General features: G+C 43.0%; 1 protein-coding gene across 1 annotated transcript in view; it reads left to right on the forward strand.

Moving 5' to 3' along the window:
* The window catches only part of scn5lab (sodium channel, voltage gated, type V-like, alpha b), a 186,185-nt gene that overhangs the window by 62,432 nt on the left and 109,737 nt on the right, over positions 1–14,016 (forward strand). Inside the window, exons 8-11 of the mRNA XM_055928636.1 lie at positions 2,973–3,036; positions 12,953–13,094; positions 13,337–13,534; positions 13,717–13,902. Of these exons, the coding sequence (XP_055784611.1) occupies positions 2,973–3,036; positions 12,953–13,094; positions 13,337–13,534; positions 13,717–13,902 (590 nt within the window). The remainder of the gene's footprint in view (positions 1–2,972; positions 3,037–12,952; positions 13,095–13,336; positions 13,535–13,716; positions 13,903–14,016) is intronic.

A 14,016-nucleotide genomic window follows, 5' to 3' on the forward strand; every position in this document is an offset into this window, starting at 1 on the left:
TAAAAGACCAAGTCCCTATTATGGCAAGAACAGCTCAAATAAGCAAAGAGAAACGACAGTCCATCATTACTTTAAGACACAAAGGTCAGTCAATGCGGAACATTTCAAGAACATTGAAAGTTTCTTTGAGTGCAGTCGCAAAAACAATCAAGCGCTAGGAGGAAACTGGCTCACATGAGGACCGCCACAGGAAAGGAAGACTCAGAGCTACCTCTGCTGCAGAGGATAAGTTCATTAGCGTTACCAGCCTCAGAAATTGCAGCCCAAATAAATGCTTCACAGAGTTCAAGTAACAGACATATCTCAACATCAACTGTTCAGAGGAGACTGCATGAATCAGGCCTTCATGGTCGAATTGCTGCAAAGAAACCACTACTAAAGGACACCAATAAGAAGACGAGACTTGCTTGGGCCAAAAAACACGATCAATGGACATTAGACTGGTGGAAATCTGTCCTTTGGTCGATGAGTCCAAATTTGAGATTTTTGGTTCCAACTGCCATGTCTTTGTGAGACGCAGAGTAGGTGAACGGATGATCTCTGCATGTGTGGTTCCCACCGTGAAGCATGGAGGAGGAGGTGGGATGGTGAGGGGGTGCTTTGCTGGTGACACTGTCTGTGATTTATTTAGAATTCTAGGCACACTTAACCAGCATGGCTACCACAGCATTCTTCAGCGATACGCTATCCCATCTGGTTTGCGCTTAGTGGGACTATCATTTGTTTTTCAACAGGACAATGATCCAACATTCCTCCAGGCTGTGTAAGGACTATTTGACCAAGAAGGAGAGTGATGGAGTGCTCTATCAGATGACGTGGCCTTCACAATCACCCAACCTCAAGCCATTTGAGATGGTTTGGGATGAGTTGGACAACAGGGTGAAGGAAAAGCAGCCAACAAGTGCTCTACATATGTGGAAACTCCTTGAAGACTATTGGAAAAGCATTCCAGGTGAAGTTGGTTGAGAAAGTGCCAAGAGTGTGCAAAGCAGTCATCAAGGCAAAGGGTGGCTACTTTGAAGAATCTCAAATGTAAAATATATTTGTGTAAACACTTTTTTGGTTACTACATTATTCTATATGTGTTATTTCGTAGTTTTGATGTCTTCACTATTATTCTACAATGTAGAAAATAGTAGAAATAAAGAAAAACCCTTGAATGAGTAGGTGTGTCCAAAATTTTTACTGGTACTGTATAGAAATCTTACCAAAACTGTCAGAAAATAGACATTTCCCTTAAATTAGGAGACTGGAAATCGATTTTTGAGCGGTAAAAACCATACTACAAAAAAACTAAATGTTTTGCTTTCACCAAACATTTTCCAATGTGTTGCTACAGAGAGGTCACAGAGAGGCTGTAAAGTAAAGAAAGAATTCTGGGAAATGATGGTCAAGTGTAATTGAAGATACACAGCACAGCCATGTAACACGCCAGACTAAATCATTTTTGGGAAATTCCAGACCCCTCGTCTGTTGGAGATTTCCTGTACTCGATAGCTTTTTGCCAAAAATTTGAATACTCTATATTCCCTGTCACTGACACAATGTAATTAGACATATGCAATACCGTGGGCCTGCTTCAAGTTTTGGTGATGTTGAGCTTTTACTCAAGGCTACGTGTGTTAGTAACGTGTGATATGATATGTGAAGTATCCTCGAAATATGAAAAAATTAACAACACTAGAGCAGTAGATTATATGTTAGTGTATAAGATTAACATGCTGTAATATAGACATGGTTTCAAACAATATTTGAAATCTTTCAAATACTCTCAGTTTTTGCTTTAACCTGCTTGGAGTGCCACTTGGACAGAGTTTGCACTTTTGTGACTCTTCCATTGATTCCATTGCGCCAGCCAAGCTTAATCAAACACAGGTAAAGTATTTGAACGATTTCAACTAGTTGAACCCAGGTCTGGCTCACATGCTGTTGTAGTGATTGATGTTTCTTAACTGCACTAATATGGTCATGTTGTTGGTCGTGGGTCTCTTAGCTTTGCGTAAGTCTCACAGTTGTTGTGTGACAGTGACGTCAACCAAACGTTACATGCAGCCATAGCATAACATGTTTACAGAGGATAATGTGTATCCTAGAAAACGGCTCACACAGCAGTTGTTTGAGGCTCATTATGGACACACAGGACATGGCAGTGTTCTGTTCCATTGTCCTCTGTACTGTACTACCCAAACAGGCAATAACAGAGACAGCCCTGCAGCGATGGGACTACTAGGGTCCACCCTCATCAACACAAATCATTGCGTGCTAACCTTTGCTGCACAACACTGATGTGGCACAGATGTTTAAATGGACTGACGTTCCTCTAATGGTGAATGATTGTCAAATGACGAGACCGCATGGCGCTTGACCATCATGATGTAATGACAGTAAACACCACTGCCAAACAAACAAGACAAAAACAAAGAACAGCTCAATATTGTTTCCTGAGATTACATCTATATTTTTTTCTTTAACACAGCAACGATGTATATCTCATAAAAAAAAAACAGACTTGTCAAAATGTAAGACTCATCTTTTTTTGTGGGAGTCGGCAGCAACACAGTTACTGGGTTCTGCTATGCTATTCATTCATTCACCCCCCCTTCAACTTCAAGCAGGCTTCGCTATACATCACCTTAAAAATATGTCAAATGTCCTAGGAAGGCTACTGGTCCCTAAAAGCTCGGGTGAAACACAAAACGACAACATTTTCTTAATTTGATAAATGATTAAAATCCTACATCCAGTGGGTTATTTAAGGATGGGCTGATTTGAGATCAGTGATTAATATAATACAGTCAATAAACAACTTTCCCCTAGCAGGACAGGCTGCCTTTTCAGTACCAGGAGTTCTGGTCATAAGGTCTGAGTACCATTGAAATACTTTTAACCTTGAGATGCTAATGCTTTTGGGCACATTCAGCAATACTGGGGCAATGTAATCAAAAAAAGATATATCTTTCTCCCTTTTTCAGACAACTACTACAAAGTGGAGGGAGCTAAGGATGCCTTAATATGTGGGGACGGGAGTGATGCTGGGTAAGTGACACTGCTCTTTCTCCTCGTTCTATTGCTATAGAAAATGTCAGTGAACAATAGCCAATAATTATGAATGTGCATCACTGTGAAGATAGGTTAGTACCATTCTGTATGTGCTGTAGCCAGCTCCCCTCTTGTTGATCTTGTTTGGCATGGTAAGGAACAAAAACAGAGAAGGGTTGGCGAAATACCAAACAGACCAGACCACCAGGCTAGTGTGACGGTGGCTTGTACTGTAGATGGTTTAACAACAGCCTCATGATCCATAGCCTCATGAACCTTAGCCTCATCTTGTATCCTCTAGTCTAGTACATGCTGTTGAGCAGTACCAGAGGATGTCACAAAGGGGCCCTGAGGTTAGGGTTTAGGTGGCTGAGATGATGCCTGTCGCTGTGTGGCTAAGTCAACAGAGATAGCCTGGCTCTGAGGGTGTGAGTCAGCAAGACGGAGTGATGGCGACTGATGGTGACTCAGCTGCCCTCAGGCTGTAGAGAGAAGACACCATGGGCTTATCAACCACCATCCATCCTGTGAGAGCCAATAGGCTTTAACAAGCGAGTGGGCCTTGTTAAAGTAGTTAAGTCGCTGTGACTTTAACTATGGTTGCGTTGCTAATATGCCAGAATTGGTTTCCTCAAACTATGCTTGATGAGTAACCTTGCATTGGACGGGAAGACGTGTTAGCACTAATGTGTGCTTAGGCTTTAGCTCAGAGGGATAATACGTTTTTGAGTCATGCGGATTGACACTGGTGCGCTACACAGTAGGCTTGCAGGTCCAAGAAGGACCGAATCCCACAGTTTTTTGTAGATATTTTTGCTGTCATGATGCGTGCACCCCAAGTTATTATAGCACAGTTTGAGTAATGTGGATAGAAGTAAGCCGAGCTACGCCTCTCCCGAGCCCATTGAGGAGATGCAAAGATGAGCCAAGGGACCTAATTCGGTGAGAAAACAGGGTAATAAAATATGATTTTAGCCATACCACCCTGTTCAGCCTGTTCAGGGTTGGGCTTGGTTAGTACTAGGACGGGAGACTGCCTGGAGAGAATGCCTGGAAAAAATGATAATATATATATACAGTACCAGTCAAAAGTTTGGACACACCTACTCATTCAAGGGTTTTTCTTTATTTTTACTATTACCTATATTGTAATAGTGAAGACATCAAAACTATGAAATAACACATATGGAATCATGTTGTAACCAAAAAAGAGTTAAACAAATCCAAATATATTTTATATTTGAGATTCTTCAAAGTAGCCAGCCTTTGCCTTGATGACAGCTTTGCACACTTTTGGCATTCTCTCAACCAGCTTCACCTGGAATTCTTTTCCAACAGTCTTGAAGGAGTTCTCACATATGCTGAGCACTTGTTGCTGAGCACTTGTTGGCTGCTTTTCCTTCAGTCCACGGTCCAACTCATCCCAAACCATCTCAATTGGCTTGAGGTCAGGTGATTGTGGATTGTGGAGGTCATCCACAGCACTTTATTTGGTTACTACATGATTTCATATGTGTTATTTCATAGTTTTGATGTCTTCACTATTATTCTACAACGTAGAAAATAGTACAAGCTATGGAAAAACCTTGAAGAAGTAGGTGTGTCCAAACTTTTGACTGGTACTGTATATATAAAAGAAGTAAGCCCAGCTTATAAATAGTAATTTAGTTTAACTAATAACTTTGGTGTGTGTCACTTTAACATTGGATAATCTTTAAGGATTGGGTCAAAAAAAAAAAAAATCTCAGAAAATAAGGGTCAATTTACAATTCCTGAATATATCTCCCACATTCACTGAAGTGAAACGACATTGACCTCAACCCAAAACTGATGTATTCTGGACCAAGATTTGGAATGACGAGGGGATGTATTTTAGACTGAGATGGGAATGGCAATTGGGAGAACATGCATGTTGCATGTTTGGGGGTAAATCACCCTGGCTATGAATGTGACATGCTAGTACACGGCGACCCTCTGGATGACAGTATGAGGGGTTGAGCCATGGGAGACTACAGTTAGCATATCAACATGTGACCTCTGACATCAATTGTGTACTGTGTACATTTTAGGACACCCAGTGCCAATTGTATCCACAGAAAAGAAGGCAAGCCTGAACACAACTACACTGAGTATGCAACAGTGAAATATGTGTCCATGAAGTGTGGCATATTTCTTAGCCATTAAGCAACAACATGATAGTCACTTTCAGGAAAGATAAAGGGGGCATCTTTAATATTCGTCAAGTTAACATCAGATAGCAACTTTCCCAATCATTCTATTGTTGTTCTGAGACATTCTGAATCCCATTCTCAGCCCAACTACTCATCAAATGAATGTACTTTACATAGACATGGAATCAATGAATGCCCTCAACACTAGCATGACCCGTCCTGCCAACGCTCTAATCCTGTAACGCCAAGTGATTTTGGAGCAATGGGCAGGAGTGGCAGGAGAGTAGTGCCAGGGCTAAGATCTAGGGTTTTACAAAGTAAATAATACCCATCTGTATTCTGTTGGGTGCCAAGCTCTAATGTGCCCCACGGTTTCCATTTTGCTCCAACCACAAACACAGACAAAATGGTCCCCACTTTCAATTTAATCTCCTACTTTTATACTTACAAAATAATTATGGAAAATGAATACCAACGACATTTCATCCCTGTCTTTTCCAGGAACTCACACAGGCAGTCTCCATCAAATTCAAGTCTCTTCCAACGCCCTCAATGTCACGTGATGCTAGCTCATGCTTTCAACCCCCCCCCCCCCCCACCCCAAATGGTTAAAAAATGATATTTAAAAAGCTGCTGTAATTGATACCGTGAGATTTCAACATTCTAATCTTCCATCCCCCCTCTTTTCTTAAAAAAAATTCCTGTGAGACTGGGAATCTATTGAAGATGTAATGGAAAGTAGGAAAGACATATGGGTTGTGTGTTATTGCCTAAAGGGAGAGCAGAGTAATGGTCCCTTGGGGTGAGTTATGGCAGGCTGGGGACACGGTAAATGTAACATCTGCCTCCAGCCACACAGAGACAAAGGACATATTTGTCTGTCTCTCTGAGAGATAACAGCCAATCCAATCGCACGCTCCAGCTTGTGGCCACGAATGATAAAACAGCCAGGCTCCAAGCTTTGTCTGTTTGGTGTATGGTGATTGGTCAGCAAACTCCAAAGCTCTGATTTATGCAGCGTTCAAGTACTAGTCGGAACTAGGAAACTCCGACTTGCTAACTGGTTGTAGTTATATATGTTCCACGTTCAACCAGTTAGCAAGTCGGAAATTATCAAATCTTCTAGTTCCGACTAGCACGTGAACACGGCATAAATCAGCTTTGAAGTTTGGTGACCAATTAGTCGGTATATTTTAGCCATTGATTCAAAAATATATATATTTTATAGCCAATTTCGTGTTATCCAATTGTTAGTAGTTACTGTCTGGTCTCATCGCTACAACTCTTGTACGGGCTCGGGAGAGACATGTGTCCTCCGAAACACAACCCTACCAAGCCGCACTGCTTCTTAACACAGCGCACATCCAACCCGGAAGCCAGCCCCACCAATGTGTCAGAGGAAACGCCGTACACCTAGCGACCTGGTCAGCGTGCACTGCACCCAGCCCACCACAGGAGTCGCTAGTGCGCGATGAGACAAGGATATCCCTACCGGCCAAACCCTCCCTAACCCGGACGATGCTAGGCCAATTGTACGTCGCCCCATGGACCTCCAGGTCACGGCCGGCTGCGACAGAGCCTGGGCTCGAACCCAGAGTCTCTGGTGGCACAGCTAGCACTGCATTGCAGTGCCTTAACCACTGCGCAACCCGGGAGGCCCCCCATTTATTAAATTTAAATGGAACAATAAAGGTATTAAACACTGTGGCCTTACATGGCCTTAAATAATGTCTCACATTCAATTTTTTTGTGCTATGATTTCTTACTCTTTAACAAAATGCCAAACACCCATCTAAGTGGTCAGAGGATGGAACTGCCTCGAAAATGTTAAGTGAAATACACTGTATATACAAAAGTATGTGGACACCCCTTCAAATTAGTGGATTTGGCTATTTCAGCCTCACCCATTGCTGACAGGTGTATAAAATTGAGCACACGGCCAAGCAATCTCCATTGACAAAGATTGACAGTAGAATGACCTTACTGAAGAACTCAGTGACTTTCAACGTGGCACCGTCATAGGATGCCATCTTTCCGACAAGTCAGTTCATCAAATTTCTGCCCTGCTAGAGCTGCCCCAGCCAACAGTAAGTGCTGTTATTGTGAAGTGGAAACGTCTAGGACAAAGTAGTAGGCTACACAAGCTAACAGAACGGGACCGACGAGTGCTGAAGCGAGTAGCGTGTGAAAAACACTCACTACCGAGTTCTAAACTGCCTCTGGAAGCAACGTCAGCACAATAACTGTTAGTCTGGAGCTTCATGAAAAGGGATTCCATGGCCGAGCAGCCGCACACAAGCCTAAGATCACCATGCGAAATGCCAAGCATCAGCTGGAGTAGTGTAATGCTTGACGCCATTGGACTCTAGAGCAGTTGAAACATGTTCTCTGGAGTGATGAATCATGCTTCACCATCTGGCAGTCAGACGGACAAATCTGGGTTTGCCAGATGCCAGGAGAACGCTACCTGCCAGAATGCGAAGGGATGACTGTAAAGTAAAGGTAGAGGAGGAATCATGGTCTGGGGCTGTTTTTCATGGTTTGGGCTAGGCCCCTTAGTTCCAGTGAAGGGAAATCTTAACACTACAGCATACAATGACATTCTAGATGATTCTGTGTTTCCAACGTTGTGGCAACAGTTTGGGGAAGGCCCTTTCCTGTTTTAGCATGACAATGCCCCCATGCACAAAGCGAGGTCCATACAGAAATGTTTTGTCAAGATCGGTGTGGAAGAACCTGACTGGCCTGCACAGAACCCTGACCTCAACCCCGTCGAACACTACGATCCAGGCCTAATCGCCCAATATCAATGCCCGAAATCACTAATGATCTTGTGGCTGAATGGAAGCAAGTCCCCGCAGCAAAGTTCCAACATCTAGTGGAAAGACTTGCCAGAAGAGTGGAGGCTGTTATACCAGCAAAGGGGGGAACAACTCCATATTAATGCCCATAATTGGAATGAGATATTCAATGAGCAGGTGTCCACATACTTTTGATCATGTAGTATATGTAATATATGTAATTTTTCTGTAGAGATTAACTGAGATGAAATGTTAAACTCCATTTGTGAGCTTGTATTAACACAACACCCTTTAAGATAAATACATGGCAGACAATGGTATTTGTTTGTCTCTGTGGTGTTTGTTTACTGGTCTGGCTACCTCTGTCTCATAGTGTCAATAAAGGTCTGTAGAAATCAATGCTCCCATAGGCTCGTCCCACATTCAGCTGGTCACTCACTGGAACCTTTTGCTGTCAATCAAAATGGACATGGATCTGGGCCAATATTTATCAAACTTCTGAGAAAAAAATGCTTGATGACTACGTCTCAGGTCTTCCATAGAACTACTACTGTCCCTTATCAAACTGAAAGAAATAAACATTCTATTTAATATCCCTTCCAAGACAAAATCTCTGTCATAGATTGGCACATACATTTAGGCTGGTTTCTCTCAGTACAAATACAATTGACATGAGCAGTTATATCTGGCATTCCGAATGGGGGTGTAGGGGTGTGTGTGTAGGGGGTGGAGAGGCAGCGGGAGGGGTGCTAGTGGGTTTGCTCCTCCACTTTAGTCACATTTGATCCTTTTTAAGCTTTTTGGCTTCACTCTAATGGCTTTGTTAATGGCTACCCTGACTGCAAAGTGAAGATTATTGGCTCTCACTTACGATCCACCTTTTTGCTCTCCCCCACCCTAGGCTCTCTGTATGTGCCATGTTCTTAACTCCATTTATTTCTCTGACTCCAGTTCTACTTGACGAGTCATCAAATTGAATGTAACAGCTCGCTAATTGCATTTATATCAAGTGCAAGTTGAAGGGCCTTTATTTTTGTCGATATTAATGCTGGCTAGCTTTGCTGTTAACATTTTTTCGAATGACATTATCACTGGCCTATATTGTTAGGGTGGCGATTCAGAGAAACTTCACAGAATACTTTAAGATAGTCCAAGGGTATGCTAACAATTGCGCCATTATTGCCCAGTTACGATACCAGCTGAAGGACCCCTTTGATGATCTGGTCTTTTCTTAGTACTGGAAATAGTCTTATTATAAAAACCCATCAGCAGGCATGTATTACACTGGTAATTACAGAGTGTAAAATGATGTTCATTAAGATAAGAGGTAGTATAAATAAACTGTAAGTAGAATGTATTTTAGATGCTTTAAATGTAACATGAGTATGTCCGCTTCTATTATTTGTACGGGTCCACCTCAAAATAGCCCTTTGGAAACAGAATAGTAATATGACGCTTGACTGTTTGTTTGTTTGTTTGTTTCTCCAGACCTTTTACTTTAATGCTAATTGACCTAAGAGAACTCAAAAATCTATGAAATAATTATGCAAGGAAACTAAACTTTTCTGTAAATGCATGAATAACATAGGAAATATTGTATGGCATTTTAACCTAATCAGACAATCTGTCCTAATCTACACAAGCTACACTGGAAACAAGAAAAGGCATAAAATACCACATAAATCATGACAAACCAATCTGAGAGACCAATCCACAGGTCACACAAAACAATCTCCATGGGCAACAACGTCCTGGATACTGTTGCTATAGAAATGTTAAGTACTTTCATTCTCATAGACCTCAGTCCTAGAACTCTCTAATATTAGGCTAACTGGTTGTAATGTCAACTTTAGTTTTTCTTAATGGTTTGGGATGAAGACATTATGTTTTTTGCGATGGGGGCCTAGCGTTATGGATGCCTTGAGCAGATAGACAAGTAATTCAGAAAAAATATTAAACTTACATTTCCAGTGAATATTGCAATTTTGTTAAAACACGTCTTATGGAGTGACAAAATACATACCCAAACTATTCATTTTCGTTCTTGACGTACACATTGTTTCCAGTGTATGAATCGTAGTTCTCTTTTCTTTTGCTGATTGTCATCCTCTTTTGCTGATGTGTTCACTCTGCCTGTATCAGTGCCTGAGGAGGAAGCGTGGTTGTGTAAGAGCTAAAGCCTATTGCAGAGTTCTTCATCACGATCCGGTTCATACAGAAAACAGAAGAAAATTGACTAAAACAGGGAGGGACAACCTCGATTTGACCAATAAGAAACCCGCATTTACGTTTTCCACTGCAAAATGTAAAAAAAAAAAATTGTTTGCAAGCTTTAATGAAGGACTCAGTCTGGCTATTCCTAGCCTGTGGTTGGTCACTCGGTGAAGCAGCCTGGGCAGAATCATGGATCATATTCACTAGGGCACATAATAGTAAACTAAAATTAACATTTCTTGTTGGACAAGTCTATGTAGTCCCTCTCTGTTTCAGTTAGTTTTCTTCCATTTGGTGCCTAACAAACACTGACTTGGTAAACCTGGGCATAAATCTGAGCAATGAGAACATCAGGTCTAGGAGGGCACCTTCCTCTCCCAGCCAGGCTTTGAAGCCTTCCCGCCAGGCTTTGTTGTTTCACAGGGTGGAAGGGTTGGAAGGGGTGACTTAACTCACAGCCAAGCCAATGTTCCCTCCACAAAGTGATCGTCGGGAACACTCCGCTGCTCCCACTTCTGTTCACTTTTATGTTGTATCCTATCAACTATTGGAGCTCATCTGTGGCTGGGATAAGAGGGAGAGGGATGGGGGAGAGGGGGGTCATGTCTGATCTGATGAACACACATCAGAACTGTTGTTTGTCACATGGGCCATGTACTCAGATATAGCGATCTAATGTTTCAATTAATCCTCGCCAGCTGATTTGATACTTTTAACAGCCTACTACTAACATGTATTCCAAGTACACCACCAACACTGTTTTGCTGCTGCCAATCTGTTTGGCCTCTCTTTTTCTCTGTACTGTTGTCAGTGGAGTGCTGATGCTTCCTTGACAGTTTCCAAGGTATTAGGTCTACAGTATAGACTCAAATGTACATCACATCTAACTTTTCAACAGCGTGTTGTGATGAACTGTCAGGTAGTCACTATCCTCACAGGGATACAGTTCATCATCCACCAACCCTCCCACAACCCACCCACCACTTCCCAGATCCTCTTAAAGGGATAGTTACCGGGGCTCACTGCTGGTGCCAAAAATAGCTCCATGTCAGAATGCCCATTGCCCTGGCGAGAGATAGGATAGCGGTCGATCGCACCCCCAGCTGCCGGAGTGCTGAGAGAAAGCAGTTACTCTGACAGATACTCTCAGTGACTCCTCTGTGTCAGGGTTCATCTCTCTCTCTCTCTCTCTCTCTCTCTGACAACAATACAACACATTACTCATCACAACACAAACTGCAGGCGGGGTTTCGATTGCTTGTGTCCTATAAAAGTGATCTGATTCTGTGGATGTTTTATGTTTGGGGCTCAACAACAGCCACATTTGTGTGACTGCTGTAGTAACACTTTCTGTGCAGTCCAATTAGACATAGGGTGAGAACATTCATTTACCAAACTTGGTACTTTTAGTTACAGTGAGAGGCATTGTTAAGTCATAGCAATCCCTGGCACTCTTTCCTGGTTTTCCTGAAAGGTCATAAGAATTTATGCCCCTAGAAAAATAACAAAACATTATTCAGCTACCATATTTTGGGTGAGTTACTATGGATGTGTACATGCACCCATGATAAAAAAATACAGAAAACCAAAAAAGGGTGTACTTAGAATTGGAAATTGGAAATCTAGGAAATGCATCTTAAAAACAATGCTAAATGATATTCTGCAGTTCAGACATGTCATGCCACCGTATGGGAATTGTGTGTGTGGTGGGTTTGAGGCCTCCCGTTAGCGGCCTCCCGGGGGTCTGAAGTGGGGCATGTCCATTGACACGTCCTCCAGATACACAGAGAGGTGTCTGGTGGGTGATAGCGCCCATCGCCCCACACCCTCACACCCTCCCTCCGCATGCCGCGGCCACGGCCGCTGACAGACAGGTGTTGCCTGGCCGGGCAACCAGGCTGCGGGTGTGGTGGGCATTGCAGGGATGGGTGAAGGGCTGGGGTGGTGTGAAGGGGAGAGTGACTGGCGTGATAGCAGGTTGGTGGCATCACGTCCTTTCAACTCCCCCGCCTCGCTCTTCCTGACGCCCACCCGTTTCACCCCTGCCCCCCTTACAGGGTCCGTCTGAAGAAGCTGGGGGTCGGAGTGACTCACCTTTTTGTCACAAGAATATGGGGGGGTGGTTTCTAACGTGGGGTGGCATGCAGTGGCATTGCAGTGCAGTGGCATTGCTTTCTTACACAGTTAGTCATGGAAATATGTCTACACCAGTTCCACTATGTAATGTACATTTGAAGAACAATCACAAAACACTCTGATAAGCTTATAAACTGTAAATTACATCCGTGATATTTCAGCTTATTGAATTAGTATTATCTGTACCACACGATGGGGATGACTGGTACGGGACCTTGTCGCATGGATAAAGCTCAAGGCCTGTGGACACGGTTATTTATCTTAATGGCCACCCTTCGCTAAGATAACAGAAGTGGGATGAGCTCACTGTGCGGCAATGACAAGCCAGTGAATGTGCATGAACTGTACCCACTAAGGAGGCAGCATATTGGCATGGGATCCAATCTGCAGCATCATTTGATACAGTATGACCTTGTTTACGTTTCTGTAGTAAAGGGACATATTTGGGCCTACTGACAGAACAAAAATGCAACATGCAGTTTGGTATTTGCTCTGTAAGATCTACATTAGTTCCTACGGTTTAGGACCTTGTTTCTGGACTAGGGCCAAACATGACATTTTCTTGATGTTTTCTTTCTGTTTTCTCTGCAGGCATTGTCCAGATGGGTTTGAGTGTTTGAAGGCAGGAAGGAACCCTAACTATGGTTACACCAGCTTTGACAGCTTCGGTTGGGCGTTCCTCTCCCTCTTCCGGCTCATGACACAAGACTACTGGGAGAACCTCTATCACCAGGTCAGTATGGACACCAGGAAATGACCAGGTTCATTTCAAACAATATTCACATACAGGTCATAGTCTGCAAGATCATTGGAAGAAAATAAGTCTATTTGTGTACAGTAATGTATTTAAGGTCTTGGAGGTCTTCTCCAATCTTCCACAATCTTAAACTTAAGCTTAAACTAACATTAACTTGCAAAAATCAAACCCTCTGTCTTTTATATCATACTTTTTGTCATCGATCCATCCCTCCCCAGACTCTGCGGTCAGCAGGGAAGACCTACATGGTGTTCTTCGTGGTGGTCATCTTCCTGGGTTCCTTCTACCTGGTCAACCTGATCCTAGCTGTTGTGGCCATGGCCTACGAGGAGCAGAACCAGGCCACCATCCAGGAGGCCTGGCAGAAAGAGAAAGAGTTCCAGCTGGCCATGGAGCGTCTCAAGAGGGAAGCGCAGGTAAGACGTAAGGTTTTACGTCATGGAATTTAAGCGTTGATGCTTTCGATATTGGGAATTTGTACGGTAGACATTTCTTTCAATTGGTTAGCTGGTATGGGAGTTTAGTACATTTTGAATGACACAATATGCTGAAAAAGGACTATGCCTCTTTGAGCTGATCCTTTGCATTTCCTACTCAGAAAGCTCAGGATACAGAATCCTTGATGTCCCCGGAACTGTCCCCGGGCCTGCCTCTCCCTGACCACAAGGAGCTGCAGAGCAGGAGGAGAAGTCTGGAGGAACTGGTGGAGGAGGTAGAGAATGGGGGAGACGTGGAGAAGGGATACGTGAAGACGTTGAAGGTGGATACAGTGGACGGGGGCAGGGTGAATATCATCATTATGCATTCTTAATGGATTCAAATTTCATCATGATGTTTCAACATGGATAAAATACCATGGATAAATACAAACATTCTGAATCTAATAGTATGCTTTCAG

This window comes from Salvelinus fontinalis, chromosome 7 (assembly GCF_029448725.1).
Source record: "Salvelinus fontinalis isolate EN_2023a chromosome 7, ASM2944872v1, whole genome shotgun sequence".
In the NCBI taxonomy this organism is placed as follows: Eukaryota; Metazoa; Chordata; class Actinopteri; order Salmoniformes; family Salmonidae; genus Salvelinus; species Salvelinus fontinalis.